General features: G+C 34.8%; 2 protein-coding genes across 3 annotated transcripts; one reads left to right on the top strand and one right to left on the bottom strand.

The window, feature by feature from the left end:
- Positions 1-56: 56 nt before the first annotated feature.
- On the bottom strand, positions 57-6,995 carry LOC117125160 (transcription factor BTF3 homolog 4-like). Its single transcript, XM_033271565.1, has 6 exons — positions 6,891-6,995; positions 4,373-4,423; positions 3,792-3,982; positions 1,845-1,991; positions 1,518-1,635; positions 57-1,297 (listed from the first exon to the last, which is right to left on the bottom strand). The coding sequence occupies exons 3-6, from the start codon at positions 3,966-3,968 to the stop codon at positions 1,254-1,256; spliced, it is 486 nt and encodes a 161-aa protein (XP_033127456.1). The 5' UTR covers positions 3,969-3,982; positions 4,373-4,423; positions 6,891-6,995; the 3' UTR covers positions 57-1,253.
- Positions 6,996-7,418: 423 nt separating this feature from the next.
- On the top strand, positions 7,419-16,097 carry LOC117125156 (protein HGV2-like). 2 transcript variants are annotated; one of them, XM_033271558.1, is made up of 14 exons: positions 7,420-7,699; positions 8,122-8,235; positions 8,799-9,007; positions 9,450-9,773; positions 10,668-10,744; positions 11,032-11,108; positions 11,960-12,179; positions 12,553-12,634; positions 13,381-13,466; positions 13,752-13,820; positions 14,218-14,286; positions 14,613-14,681; positions 14,994-15,149; positions 15,649-16,097. In XM_033271558.1, exons 1-14 carry the CDS (start codon positions 7,581-7,583, stop codon positions 15,709-15,711), a joined length of 1,734 nt encoding a protein of 577 aa, XP_033127449.1. In that variant the 5' UTR covers positions 7,420-7,580; the 3' UTR covers positions 15,712-16,097. The 2 variants fall into 2 exon arrangements, with proteins under 2 accessions (XP_033127450.1, XP_033127449.1); XM_033271559.1 differs by lacking the exon at positions 9,450-9,773 and having other exon boundaries at positions 7,419-7,699.

Here is a 16,097-nt window from a genome sequence, read left to right as displayed (position 1 = left end):
AGGTATTTAAAAACATAATTGAACAATATTTAATACCAAACGAAATCAATCAAAAATAATAGTAACAATGTAATTTTATTTCAGATTTACAATAATATTTGTGAATTATAATTTATTTTTTAAAAACTAGATCATACCTAGAGTACCATAAACTTTTCAGCTTTGTACCCTCCCCTAGGTTTGTAGTCTTCAAAATTATGTCCAAGATATTAAGGTGTTTTTTTTTTTTTGAATCTGCGCATCTCACGTTTTTGTAATGAATTGTTATCAAGCAACTTGCAGTAACAAACATAACATTCAAAAGGATGAAATCAGCAATTGTAATACATTTTTTTTTCAGTTACAATGCTGCATTTAAATACTGATATTCCAGGTCTATGTATTAAAAACACAGTAATGGTCACATATGAACAGCCAATTAATGTTTTGCTGCCTGTACAAACACATAAGCAAAACTGTTTTACAAACTCCTGGTTTTCTGGAATAATTTATAATGGAAAAACGTTACTTTACTGTACATGTGGTAAAAATAACGCAAGTTTTCATATTTGATTTGATCATGACGTGATTTGTGCATTGTTTTTCTTGTTTGCAAATCAAAGTTTTTTCACACTCAACTAATTTCTATAAACTGAAAACATGCTGGAAGAATTAGCTATTCTTATCTGTACACAGTTGGTACAACAACATATTGCATTAATCAACAACAGAGACCTCTCATAAAAAAAATTGGAAAACATAACTTTTTTGTGAATGATAATGCCATTTTTTAAATACAATGTTTTTGTTGAGACGGTATCAAATATCCACAATTTTTTCGGCCAAATATCAAAGCAAACAAAATGGACTGAAATCTTTATCAAGATCTTAATTTAACACATTGAATATACGGGTACACCTATAGATTCGGTAGCCATATGAGTACTTGCAGCACACGCTGATGAACTGCTTGTTTTTCTGCTACACCGTCCTTCGGGGTTGCACACATTCAATGAAAGTACCTCCAAAATTTCTGTTCATTTCATGAGTACATAAGAATGTTTATAATATATATGCCTTCAATTAAATAGCGTTTTGGTTGGTGGCTTTTTTTTTTAATCAGTGGTTTCATACCCTACTTGGGGGTCCGAAGCTGCTCCCATAATGCTTTGGCTTAGTGCAGTTTCTACGGCCATGAAAATGTGTACAAGTTGGCGAGAGAGAGCTTCAGAAGTTTATGGCGGGAATGAGCGGCACTTCATCATTACATCAACCTAGGCCTCTTCCTTAGATGGTGCGTCAAAATTTTCAACCAAATCTGAAACAATAAAACCGTTAAAACAATTTAAGCACTGCTTGCTATATTTCAATAGACCATGCAACGCCATTTAACAGTCATGGTGAATATAAGACGGTTGTAGCTGCCCTGCGGTGGATATAGCAGGCTCGAGTGTGTGAAGCAGGCCTAGCTTAGTGTATCAGGTGCATGCACTGAGCATGGAATTTATGATCACTTCCTGTAGACAACATCATCTTACCTGGAACATCTTCATCATCTTCATCTATCTCATCGGATCTTGTGGCCAAGGGCGCAGATTCCTGGCCTCCGGGCAGATTATCAGCCAAGCTCTTCAGAGTGGCAGTGCTATCAACACCCTGAATTAACATTAAAATACTTTTAATCAATTCAATATAAATCATAATCTTGAAACTGATTAATTAAATGATAAAAATTGCTTCTACTAGTGTTTTATTTTTTATACACTGCAGACCTACAAATAAAAAAAGGTCCCTCCATACATACAACCCACTGGTGAGGGGATGATTATTAGTATAGAAATCAACTGAACAACAGAAAATCTTACCAATTGAGTTAAGATGCCTGGCAACATATCTGTTAATTTTTTTATTTCTCCATGGCCGGTGATGGCAAATGTGTTAGCAGCTAAGGACGCTTGAACTTTTGGGTTGTTGAAGTGAATCACTGTCCCGTCATCCCTGATCATATTTACCTGCAACAACATCATAAAATATTAATAACATTGAAAATAATGTACATTATAAGTCAATCGTGACGTCGTCAATGTAACACCCAATGTTATTTTCCTATTCCCAACTGTGCATTAGTTTTTCAATCATTATTGCAACAACAATATACATATCATTATTGCAACAACAATATACAATAACAATATACAATATCAATAAAGCTGGAAATAATGTACAGTATGTTGGCTTTTATGAACTTGGAGCAGAAATCCTGTTGTCATATTGTTGGCATATAATAATAAAGTTCTTAACCATACTGAGGTCAGCAAAACAAGTAGTTGTCATTGACTATCTGAACAGCTGACAAGCTTGAACTGAACAAAACAAAAATGCAACCCAAGATTTAAATCTAAAAATATTAGGCCTAATATAAATATATATCATTACAAAACTTAATTGCCATTATACAGTTTAACTTTATCTGCAATTAACATTCATGATCAATTTAAACTTATTTACTTCAGTATAGAGTACAGTAATACAGTGTTGCGTCACGATACCATGTGATACTACTCCGTTGCTATCGTTGCAAAATGCATTCAACCTGACGCCATTTTCTCCACTGACAAACCAATGATCCCAATTTCTAACATACTTTAATATTAAGATGTTGTATCTTACTTTTTCTTTGTAAATTTTAATTGATAATTTAAATGTGTGTTCGATAACAAATATAATGCGAGCTTTTGTGTTTTTAGTACATTTTGATGGTAAAATATTAGATTTTAAAATGCCTATTATAGAAAGCCTATGAAGTCATTCAGGCTTAGTGAACGGTAACCTACGTCTGTTGACAACAGAGAGCGCCACCTGGCGTAGTAACAACACAACTGTGGTACTCTATAAAACATATTTAAAATATATACAATTTATATAAATTTGCATGAGTATTTATTAAAATTACTTGCCCAAACTACTGTACAGTTTTAAATAACATATAACAAATCCTGGCAAAAATTGTTACCCAAATTTTACTCTCTTCTTACTCCTCACCACCTTGTAAAATCAATTACAGGGTCTCCTCTAACTAAAGACCCCTACAAATAAAGACATCTCCAAATAAAGACCACTTTTCTTTGGTCCCATATTAAGAAATGTTTTTTTTTTCTTTATTATTCTAATTAAAGACCAAATCTGTTAAGACCATAGAAACCCCATGTGGTCTTTTGGAGGGAGACCTGTATTCTGCAAAATAGGTGCTTTTTATACTGAATTAACACTCTGACCGCCAGGGGTTTGAAAAAATAATATTTGCCAACTCAAGACTTTTTAGCAAATTTCAACACTTTTCCAAAGCTCGTTGAGGGTGCGTATGTGATCAGATTGACATGTAGTCAATACCACAAGAACTACAAACATTCTAGCTTCACAATGGTACCAAACACTTTATTCTAATCACAATCTGTGACCCATAACAATAAAATGAAAATTACTCACTTTTGGAGATTTATGCAATTTCGCAAACGGAGCTCAGATAATCGCGATTTCGTGAAAGTAAATCAATACCGCTCTACGCTATTGTAAACAAACAAACAGTGAAATACTTATGGTCCAGACTGAATATAGTGTTCAAATTGTTAGTACTTGTCGGTAATTACTCCATCTATCAGATTCCGTAAAAAAAAAACCTGAAACATGGAGATCTCTGTGTCTGGCGGTCAAGCGTTGTGTTAACAAACATGGAGATCTCCGTGTTTGGTGGGCAGAGTGTTAAGATTTAAAACCATTAAAAGAGTACAAATAAAAAACAAAACCACACTCACTTCTTCAATGCCTGGTATACTGTTCGTTTGTAGTTTTTTCAGTGTTGCTTGTAGTTTTTTATCATCTGTTGTGGCTGTTTTGTGTACTACCTTTCGTTTTCTTCTGGCGCTTCCCTTTCCGCCTATCCTTACTTGCCCAGCACTCATTTTCAACTTGTTTACTTTTTCTTGGTTCATGGTGGGAAATTTATCTATAGAATTATAAAATTTTCAAAATCAAAATTCCCTCATAAAAAAAAAACTGACCTCATAACTGACCTCATAAAATGGCAAATTGGATTTAGAAATATTTGTAATAAAAATTAATATTAAACTTGTTTGATTTATGACAATAATGTATTCTCGATTCTTCAATACAAAAGAGATGATTGTATAGGTAAGGAACAGGAACAAAACAATCGCATCATCTTTTTAATTTTAACATGGTAAATACCTGTAGATGGAATTATGTGAATGATTTTTATACTACTGTTGAGCAGAAAATAGATAATAAATTTATCCCAATAAATACACCTTATGTTAATTTTACAGTGTTAATTACTGTATGCTGCATGTGAAAAAAACCAATAAAAATCTCTTACCTTTTTTATTATATATAAAGTAACTATAATCTTGTTTTGATGATTACAAATCTACAAAAGAATGTCAATTATGATTTACTTATTATTATATTTAAACATGAAAAAATGACAGTGCAATAAAACAATTGTGAGTATATGTCGGTTAAGAAATCTATAATAAATACAAGCCCGTAGCCAGGATTTTGATAGGGGGGGTTCTTTTTGATACTGAAAGGGCACTTGCGAGCGAACTGCCAAGGGCCCCCCAGCGGGGGGGGGGCGAAGCCCCAGTGGGGGCCGGGTCAAGGAGGGCAAAGCCCCTAGAAGCTCCAGCATTCTAGACATTTACAGGTGTTATTTAATTTATTTGTAAGGCCATACATTTAAAAAAAATGTATAGGGCCTATATCAAAGAGGTAATTTTTTGAGTACTGTACTCACTCAAGACAATCAGTAACATAAAAAGAACCGAGACAAATTTGTATGGTTGGTTGTAGTGTATTAATATACAGGTAAAACTATCCCCCGCCGGACACCATCCCGGTATTTCTGAGTCAAGGCTTCAGGGCCTGAATGGTCATACTGCACAATAAAATATTGCATCCATAGTAATATAATATAATATAATGATTTAATAGTATGGTATGGTTGGTTGTAGTGTAGTATTATTATATATATATATACAGGTGAAACTATTCCCCGCTGGACACCATCCCGCTGGGCTAGCCAGCCTTTGTTGAAAGGGCACTTCGTGAAAAGGAGGGTTCGTTCGAACCAAACGAACCCCACTGGCTACGGGCTTGAAATACTGTGGCTTTATTAGGCAGAGCTGTGTTGAAGCCGCTTTGTTGTGGCGTGCCCTCAGTTGATATTTCTTGATTCGGCACAAAGATCTTATAATTACTAGATAGTGTTCCTCGTAATTTCTGTGTGCAAATTCTGTTATAGGGAGCTTTCATGCATGAGTGATTCCGTTCTAGCGTTGTGTCGTCGCACAAATCAAGAGGTCCCTAATAACAACACAGTGTATGGCAGCTCCTTGCAAAAGTGATTACTTTTCAACTTTCACATCAGATATCCTTAACTAAAGATAGTGCATCCGAGTACAAATTCTATAACATTAACAGCCATGGTGATGCCCTCTCTCAAAGGTGATTAGATTTTGTTTCTTTTTACTGAACATTGACGCTTCTATTTGTTACGCATAGGGCCTAGAATCGCGAAGAATGCTATCTTTGATTTGCCATAACCCTAGGACCAGCCTAGCCTTGGCAAGGAGGCCTGGCCCAGACGAATACAGATCATTTTGGTCGCGCCCTATTGTTATGCATTTCGGTCGCGGTTCACAACCGCGGTATGGAACGCCGATGTACAAGCTAGCTTATTTACAATGTTTTTCGAAAGTAAATTCGATAGTGTTCTAAATAAATTTTACTTTGTATTCGTTTCAGTTTTAGATTATTAGGCTCTTGATAGACAAAATTTTGACTGCCATACATTAAAATACATGTTTTTACTTAACAATTCATAATTTTAAACTAGGTATAAAATAGTCCATCTTAAACATAAATAAACCACATTTTAACATATTTTGTACATACGTTCTTATTTTAACAATATATAATTTGAAAACCGGAAGGTCCAGATTAATCTCAGATAAGAAAGTTTAGTAAACTCCAAGTATTTATAATTTAGATGGTATATTTGCAATACTTTTTTCCCTTTATTTTCCTCTAGTCTTCAGACATCGCCTGCCATAAATATTACGTTATAATACTGTTAACGCTTTCCCATTCACATAGATCATAAAAGGCTGTTTTTGTAAAAAGAAAATACTGTAATACCAACTGATGCTAAAATAAACTGTATTACAATTAGTCAAAAAGTAGTAAAATAAAAATTTAAAAAAATAAAAAAAATAAATAAATAAAAATGACTTGTTTTCGTGCTTTAACAAACGGCAGGCCTAGGCCTTTTTACTGCTTAGGATATCTTATCATACATTCGCTGTCGCGCCTTCGGCGCTCCATACACCGCGACCGAAATGCACAACCAAAATAGGGCGACCGAAATGATCGGATACCGCCAAAGCCTGCTCAGCTGCTGCATATGCATGCACGCATGTCTTCTTCTTGTTTTTACCAACAGAACATCATGACATAAAATAAATAAATAAGTTCTGATACAAAAAAAAATCGAGCTTGTCGTTAAAATACATCAAAATCGGCAATGTTTTCTAAATATAGTTTCTTTCTCGACGTTTCTAACACACCACTTCAAACTCCTTGCTTGCTGGTTGGAACCGTCAACTTACCGGAGGTATGCCCTAGAAAGGGTGCGGATACGGAGAAGGCCCAAACTTAAATTAAAGAGAAAGACTAAATACAGATTTTCGAAACCTTTTATCATCTAATTAATTATCGCAAACTTGGCAAAACATAAACTATATTATAACGATTTATTAGGCAGCCATTTATATATTAATAAGTATCATATGCTACGAAATCTGAATATATACTATACAATTTCTAAAACTCACGTGCAATAATAACTTCTTTCTCTCGTTCAACAAAATGGCGAATATGAACTGGAAATGACGTCATAGTGTCACTTTCAGAGTATTAAATTTTTAATTGTTATCTTATGAATACTAATAGAGGCATCTGAAATCCAGTATTCATAAAAATTCTAAAGAAAAAAAAATATTATTTTAAGTAAAACTGTAATATTTTAAAACAAATAACACATATTTATTCCTAAAAACTAAAATAATGTATATAATCTAAATAGTTGCACCTGTATTGGTAACCTCTGGACGGTAACCTTTCACTTTTGCTGTTGAATTAATATTTCACTCTCCCTACTTTTATAAATACATGCTATTTTATTAAATAATATTTTTTAAATTAAGCAAAATCTATATAAATATATAACAGAGCTGTGTATATTACATGTATGGTCCCTTGTGATAAGGAATATGATTCATCTTTAGAGTTATTATCTCACGATTAGTGGTATGCATAATAAAAAGAACGGCAGGCATGTTTAAGAACGAAACGCGCGAAATATTCTTCATTTCATACTGTAATCAGTGTCAGTCTCGGTTATAGTTTGGTTGTTTTATTCTTTTTTTGTGTCTTTGGCAATTTGTTATAAACGCTATAAAACATCTATAAGATTCTTTCTGATATTGTTTCGATAAATATTCATTTATTTTTATACCTTAATAATGGGAGAAAATAATGACAAAACTGAGTGTAGCAAACCAATCGCGGAGGAGGAACCAGCCACAAACGAGCCTGTGGGCGCTGCAAGCACCTCCGCAGAAGAACAGACCGGAGACGAAGGGTTGGTACATATCTCCTAAGCTATGGTAGGCCTAGTAGTTAGGGCTTGGTGCCAGTGGTATTAGTACAGTAGCAATTAAGATTTCGCAAGTGAATGTACTGTACTAGCTAGGTTAGACCTTTGCCTACAACTAGGCCTAAATACAGCAGTTTTGCACATCGTCCTCGCTCAAAACAAACAAACATACAATTACAATAGGCCTAGTAATTATTTTTACATCATTACTTATAGGTCAGGAAGGTTGGACAGGTGTGGACATGAACTCGTGTACTTGTTGCTCTGAGTGATCCCTGTCGGATGTGAACTCGTATCCGCGCCAGTGAGCGTGTTAAATAGTCTGATAAAAAAAAATCGTGCAAACTTTAATGTAGTTTTCTTGATGTATTGGTAATAATACTGTATACAATTCTTTCCAATTCTAGAAGTATTGATATAGATGCTGATGCACAGTTATTAATGGCACAAGGAAAGCGAAATCTTGTTATAGGAGAGGTCGTTCAAGCTGTCCAGGCTTTTCAAGAAGCAAGTGCTTTACTGTAAGTTATTTTTATATAGAAATATACAATTTTCAGGAGAAAGAATATATGAAGAATTAATTTCAGTAAAAGCCATTAATTTTTGTACGTGGCCAATTTTTTAAACTTTTCTACAGTCCAAAAAATGTCAACTGAAAAACACCACAGCTCTGTTTAGAAAGCCATGAAGGAAAATTCCCAAGTTATACCTTGTTTGTATGGTAATCTTACAATATTTTTGTTTTTTATTGATAGTGATAATACAGTTGTGATAATTGATACACTGAGACACATGGTTTTAATATTATTTTAACATCGTAAAGTGAATGAAAACACTAAACACATGGTTCTATTTGTAGGCCTAGGTAACATTTTTGTAGGTATTAAGTCAACGATTATTACAAATTTCACCCAACCTTGATTTTACGAATCCCCAGATTTATGTACGCCCTCTGGTACTGTAAGCCTTGACCACTACTGCAATGGATATGTGCGCTTTATTGGGAAAAAATAAAAAAAATTATGATTTATGAAAAACAAGTCCTAAGGCCAAAATTCAAATATCTTTGTTACTGTATTTGCAGGGCTGCAAAGTATGGTGAAAGTGCGAAAGAATGTGGTGAAGCGTATTTTAAGTATGGCTGTGCTCTTTTGGAGCTGGCGCGCATGGAGACCGGTGTACTTGGAAATGCTTTAGACGGGGTTCCCGATGAGGCATCTGATTCAGAGGATGAAGGCACAACTGAAAAGGTTGCTGGGTCGAATGTGATAGAAAGTGCCAAATCAATTAAAGGCAAGTCCTGAGTAAATCTGTCTTTGTATTAATGTGCTATCTAGCAGCATGGTTGAACTGGTGGTAACCGCTGTGCGTGTGCTTAAGCATGGCGATCTTCACTCTAAAACCTTGACCCCAGTTCAACTGTATTGTCATTCATTTAAAGGGCTGTTATGCAAGTTTCATCTTTCGGATGGGAAGCTGTAATACTGTATGGTTGCATGTTAAGAACAAAATAAACTGCCCAATTCACTAGATCATTCCCATTAGACATAAGTCAGGACGTCTATGGGTCATCCTTCACACCAAAGAATTGTCACTAATAATTACTGGGAAGGTGCTTATCTCCTGTTGCAAACCATTCGTAATAGTAAACATTTTACATTAGTATTTGTAATGTATTAATTTTTGCCAAACATTCAAATAAAATGTGCTTATAGAAGCTTATCAATTCCCCCAGGGTCTGAAAGAGAAAAAATATTTAAAGATGTATACAGTGCCTTAGATGCAAACAGCAAGGAGAGAAAGAAAGAAAAGGCCAAGAAAGAAAATGATTGTGAAGAGAGTGAAGATGTTGAGATGGAAAGCACAGAGAATGGTAAGGAGGGTGATGTTAAGGTTAACAAGGAACAGAAAGAGGGGAGTAAGGTTGTGGCAACAAAGAAGCAGGAAAAAGAAATGGTAGAGAAAATGGAAATGGACAAGGATTCAATCAAAGAAGATATGGAGACTGAAGACTCTATTTCAAAAGACACAAAGGCAAAAAAGGAGGGAAAGAAAAAAGGCAATAAAAGTCATAAGTTTCTGCACCAATCAGCACAAGAGAATTCCATTATTAACATCAATATTCCATTCTATCTTTAACGGCTCACAGAATAATTGTCTGGTCTCTTTGTAAATAATCATTAACATTTGTTTTGTTGTTCATTGAAAAAGAAATGTAGGTTACAATGTTCATATGTTTCTAATTGTACAGTATGTAATATTCAAATTAGCATTGTAACTACAGTATTTTAATTATATTATAGAAATTTTCTAGCTCAGATGGTATACCTCTTTAAACCTAATACTAATGCGCTCAATCCCAAAACGCACATGCTGTCCTCTAAACTTGTGTTTTTAAATGCATTTACGCTGTCGTTTTGAGGGACGTTGTCAACAGTATCCAAAGGGCAGGGCTTGGTGCAACCTTTACCCATCATTTTTTTTTTTTTTATTCAATAAAACTCATGCTTTTACTGTTTGTATTAACACTTGCCAAAGTGTTTTAGTGTTTAAGTCGGATGTAATCACCACTATAATTTTTTTTTTTAATGTTCGTGTACAACGTCGGTGTATGTGTTGTTTCAACAATAACATTATTTGATGTCCAAGATTTTGTTGTATGTTCCTTATTATCATCCTTGCCCTTATTTAAAAGTATATATTGCATTATATTGTTGCATTGTAAGTACTGTATTGCAAAGATTGTCTATAAGTTTTGATGAGACCCAGCTTATGGGAGTGAATGACTTGGCATACTGCCTGCCTCTTGATAACTCCTGTTGCCCAAAATAAGTGAAAAAAAAAAAAACTGCGTTATTTGGTATTTATTCTCAAATAGATATTTTTCTATATTATTTTGTTTTAATCATTTAATATTTATGGAATATAATTGGTTTGGTTTTTTGTTAATTAGATGATGAAGGTGCAGGTTGTAGTAAAGATGACGATCAAGCTGGAACCACAGATGGAGAAGCAAAAACAGATGAAGAGGTATGTATTTTTTACTAATCTTTGTTTGTGTTGGTATTCTTTTAAATGATTTCATACTCGGTGGTGGCGCCCGCAGGTTACCAAACCTTGTCCAGCCGTTGCGAAGTGTAAAGGGGAAAATGAAACACAGTGAGGTAGGTGTGGGAAAATCTGGCAGCACCCCTGATGGCCTTCTACTGTTAGCATTAATGCGGGGTGTCCAACAATGACACTCATTCTTAATCTCTTCAGCATAAATTTACATTTTTAATTCTAAGAAACTAATGTTTTTTTGGGTTTTTTTGTAGGGTGAGAACGCTGATGACATTCCCAACTTCCAACTGGCATGGGAAATGCTTGAACTTTCAAGGGTGATATTCTTAAAGTAAATATTTCCTTTTTGTAATGACTTATTTTATGCGTGCACTTGTTCAAAAATGTACCAAATGGCAGAAATTAGTGAGATGCACGATGTCTAACAACGATTAGTGTTCAAGAAGAGATTTTATGCTTATTATATATGTTTGGGTTAGGACTTCGCAAATAAATACAGTAACAGGTTTATAAGCAAATATTTACAAATTGTAAAATTTGATTTGTTTACATCAGGATTTGAACCTAACCCTCAAGTTTGGTTGCCCTACCATTTTACGTTATTGAATGGCCAAGTTTAAAAAGTTTAATCAAAACCTCCTTAATTTTATATGTAAACCAAAAATACATGGAACATCAAAAATTTCAATACAAGGGCTAATGTACAATTAGATTGCTGTAGTGTTTTTTACACAACCGAATATGATAAAGTACTGGATAAAATCTTAATCTGCCATTAAAGATAGGATAAAGACAGAAAATTATATTGCATGAAAGGAAGAAATAACGAGTATTTAAAAGTTTCATTAAATGTTTATAAAAATGAAGAGATAATGATGAATGATTTACAGAAACATGACTGAGTTTCAGCGATGTAGTTATAGTCTAAAGTCAATTTCATGACCCTCCACCCACCTTATTAACCTACTTTTCCATCCTTAAAATCCACTCGTATTTAGAATTCACCATTGTTATCACCCACCCACCCTTAAAATGTCTTATCCACCCTTAGTTTTCTACAGCTACAGCCCTGAAGTTTATGCGATAATTCTTGGTGAACTAAAAATATAAATCATGGTTGCCTTTAATTGCAATTTCACAAGATGTTTTAGTTTTACATTGTTACATCTGTTCATTCATCAGGATAGATAAGGAAGCTCAACTGAAAGTTGCTCAGGTACATCTGACGCTTGGAGAGCTTGGCATGGAAACTGAGAATTACGCCCAGAGCATCGATGACTTCTTGAAATGCCTAGCAATTCGGGTCAAACACTTGGAAGCCGACAGCCGCCTTTTAGCGGAAACACATTACAACTTAGGACTTGTTTACGGCCTTGATAAACAGTTTGACAAATCCATTGAGGTACACCCTTTTTCAAAATTTTTTAAATTATGAATGTTGCATCTGGTTTAATATTTACCCACTGATGCAAGGTGGATAGCAGTTTAAAATTAGAATTTTATCCTGAATTTAAATTATAATGACAAGTAATAAATAAGACACTTTTGCTAAATGCTATGTATCTATGATGAACTGCACAGGGGTCTGATGTTAGGGTCTGCATGAAGGCTCTAGCCCTTAGTGACTGCTCTAGTATTGCATGTGGTGATTCTAGAGGAAAGCTGAGGGAGACGCTTAAGCTTGTCTGAGCTACAGAAATTATGTTATATGATTGGGTATTTGGTATGATGGTAGTATTTTGTACTCGGTACACTGTATTAAATTTTCTTTTCAGAGCTACGAAAAATCAAAGGCTGTAATCGAGCAGCGAATCGTCAACTTGCGCAAAGAAGAAAAAGAAACTGCTCAAGGAAACGGTCAGTATCAACATCTTTTTTATTGTTACCACCCGTGTACAACAGGAAAATCATGGGCATTAAGCTTCACACATAGTCCCGGGGCGGATCCGAGTTAAAATTTGGGGAAGGGTCAACATTTTTCCAAAAAAGCCCCTAAAAGAAATTTAGATTCCTAGATGGCGGGAAAAGAGCCCCCCCCCCCCTTGAAACAGTTAGGTAAACTTTCTCATTCCTATTACAGTACATATGCTTCTTTTGTGTGTATACATACATTATAAAATTGTAGTGCATAAATGATGAATGGATAAACCCCATTTTGATACAAATTGATGGTCGTACAATCGTTGGCAGATATATCCAAATCCGCTTCTGTAAACTTTTGATGCAATGTTGTCTAGTGATTATTGGTGGCACTAACTGCGTCGTACGACCATCGGCCGACGAGTCCAACTCAGCTTCCCGTAGGCAATAGAGGACGCGGCGCCGTCTGCCGATTGTCGGTGGCAGTCTGAATAGATCGTCATTAAAACGATCTTTTTTTGCGCTTGTCGTGACGTTGTGTTCTCCATGTAGCAGATCATTTTGAGTTCTTATAGAATCATGACCGTTGGTGCAGTATCTCCCTGGTTTTACGCTCTCTGGGAAAATTTTCGTAGTCATGAAACGGTGAAATTCAGCACCGACTACAACATCTTAACAAACTGGTACCATCGTATGTGGTTTGTGTATTAAACTTTGATTTTATAATATTTTTCTTGCTGTAGAAAAAGAGAACACAGACAGTCCCTTGCCTTCAACCAGAAAAGAAATATCAGAACTTGAAGAGCTTGTTCCAGACATAATTGCAAAGGTATGCCTGCATTTTATGGTGTATTAGATTCAGATTCTCATTTGTCATATTCAATGCAATACCAACCACAGGCTCCCAAGTGACCATCGCAGATTTAACTAGTTACAGTAATCATAAGAGAGTTTAATGATAACAGGGGTTCAAAGGTTATGGCTGCCTTAAATGGATCTACTACATTTGGATCTTCAGACTATGGCATATTCAACGTAGCTTAATGTAACAGTATGTCATCATTCTGTCATGTTTTTATCAGATGAATAATAATTGCAATATTTTTATGTGCAGATTGATGATGCTAAAGAGCTAATGAAAAATGCTGATGACCAAGCAAAGAAGGCTATAGCTGCTGAATTCGTAAGTTATTTCACATGTAAATCCATAAACAGATATATTGTGCACAGAAATTGGTAGTAATAGGTAGAGGATAAAAATGTGTCCATAGCTTTTAAATTGTTTTCAGTTTCATTGAATTTAAAGCAGTTGTGCAGGTGTACAGTAAAAAAAGTAAAAAGATAAAAGTAATATATGGGCATTTTTAATTTCTTGCTCAATAATTAATTTTAAAATAATTCTTTTAATTGTCTTTATTCTATATGATGGTTATAACCTGACGCTGGCCAGGTTTTGAACAGGGGATTCAGCATAAAAGCAGAGAAATTGCCTCTCAGCAAACCACCCAGCTCATAGAATAGAACAGTATGTAATCCATGTCCGCATATTATTTTAATTTTAAAATATTTTGAATTTGTAGGGAGTTGGTCCAGGAGCATCTTCATCAGGTTTTGCACAGTCATCAACTTCATCTGCTCCAGCCCAACAGGTGTGTGCCTTATATAAACGCTAGATGTGTTTTTTGCTGCAAGCTCAGTACGTGCGTATTTAATATGCGATAAACACGATCTCTTTTTCGCTAAGCGCCGCTCTCCAATAATACCAACCACAGGCGCTTATTCCAGCATTTATGGTAATAGATTAAGATACACTGACTTAGCTGTCCACTTGTGTGCTGTTCACACAAGAACACATGTTCACACTATAAAATTTTCCGAGTCCAATATCCCATTTGCCTTTATATGGCCAAATCAGTAGCAAAATGCTTTCTGTTAAGCATACTTTTTATATGGTGTTTCTATGTTTGTTTTTCAGATTGCAGTTAAACATGCACAGAAAACAGAGGACTCGGCTACGGATATCACACATTTAGTTCGAAAAAAGGTTAGCATGAGGCTCTGAATTTATGGTTTATGCTATAGCTGTAAACCCTCGTCCACACTACATAAGCAAACTAATTTATCCACGCTTTGTGTGAGCACTTGCCCAAAACAGCAGAAGTCTGCTGACCACTGACTGTTCAAAGTTATTGCTGTGAATCATACATTTGTTTAAGATGACTAGTTGTTTCCTGTTTTTCAGAGAACAGTAGATTCTTTCTTGCTGCAATTCATCTCTCTGGCAACGTTTCCTTAATTGATAATAAATGTCATGCCATTTCCCCTCATTCCCAGTACTTTCTTTGTGTTTATCTAGAGGAAACCTGAAGGGAATGGGGATGCTAATGAAACAAAGAAAAGCAGAAATGATGAGGCAACAAGTAACGAAAATGGTGATGCTACCAACGGACATGGGAATGGTGACGCTACAAACGGACATGCTAATGGGAATGGACAAAAGGCTCAGAAAGAGGTGGGCAAAATTGAATGTTTTATCAACATAGGTTTTGGTAATACATTTATATACAAAGGTATATTTGTATGTTATTCAGGCTCTTATCTTACCCATAAGTGTGAATCTTGTGCCAAAAGCTCTAAAGTCCAATGAGTCTTCCATGTTGTTTATCAATTTGCATTTTTTTTCGTCCAATTTGTATATAGCTAATCTAATTCCTCATTTACAGATTTGTATATTTTCATAATAGTGTATTTATTAGCCTAATTTTACTGCACATTCACATTATAATGCACCCTGTGCTGCTATTGTATATGTGAATGAAAAAAAAAAAACACGTTATATTTTCATTGCGGATTTTTTGGGCTCAGTACGGACTCCAAAAGTATGCATTTTCTTTTAGTTTTAAGGCATATGCGGATTTTATAAGTCCGCAATGACGATATAACGTGTTAAAAACAATAAAATAAATAAATAGTATGGATCAAGAATAATCCTTTCTTTCTAATACATTCAGATAAAACAGAAAACAGTTGAAGATGTTCAAGCTGCTAAGGAGTGCAGTATGGAGACGGCCTAGCAGTACTACTATACTCTCAATTCTACTTGTTTAATATCAATGTCAAATCTATGTACAGTATATATCATGAATAGATAGCTGTGTTGCTATGTGCTGCATTTTAGTCTAGCAAATGAATCCAATTCCCATGTATTTAAATTTACTCAAATTTTCACCAGCTATCCTCCTGTTTTTTTATGTTACAAATTTGTGGTTGTATTGTTGAAGAGAGAAATAAGTGTCTGTAAATATAGTTGCCAAGCTGACGTATGTTTGAATTGGACCAAGAAACTGTTAGAATTATTTGGTTTTTCTTAACTTAGAATCCAGGGAGTCAAAAAAATAGTGAGTGGATTCCAATATTTTTGTTTAATATTTTGTAGAAATAAAACCAGCAAACAGGAAAA

Source organism: Anneissia japonica, unplaced genomic scaffold, assembly GCF_011630105.1.
Source record: "Anneissia japonica isolate Jap-2015-1 unplaced genomic scaffold, ASM1163010v1 scaffold9_len2422644_cov172, whole genome shotgun sequence".
NCBI classification, from domain to species: Eukaryota; Metazoa; Echinodermata; class Crinoidea; order Comatulida; family Comatulidae; genus Anneissia; species Anneissia japonica.
The sequence above is the reverse complement of the archived record's forward strand: the minus strand, read 5'-3'. Positions and strand labels throughout refer to the sequence as shown.

Coding starts and splice junctions, on each gene's coding strand:
- LOC117125160 (XM_033271565.1), bottom strand. CDS start 3,968: ATGAACCAAGAAAAAGTAAACAAGTTGAAAATGAGTGCTGGGCAAGTA. Junction 1,992..3,791: donor GTATACCAGGCATTGAAGAA/GTGAGTGTGGTT, acceptor ATGTTGTTGCAG/GTAAATATGATCAGGGATGA. Junction 1,636..1,844: donor CAGGCATCTTAACTCAATTG/GTAAGATTTTCT, acceptor ATGTTAATTCAG/GGTGTTGATAGCACTGCCAC.
- LOC117125156 (XM_033271558.1), top strand. CDS start 7,581: ATGGGAGAAAATAATGACAAAACTGAGTGTAGCAAACCAATCGCGGAG. Junction 11,109..11,959: donor TCAAGGGTGATATTCTTAAA/GTAAATATTTCC, acceptor TTCATTCATCAG/GATAGATAAGGAAGCTCAAC. Junction 14,682..14,993: donor CACATTTAGTTCGAAAAAAG/GTTAGCATGAGG, acceptor GTGTTTATCTAG/AGGAAACCTGAAGGGAATGG.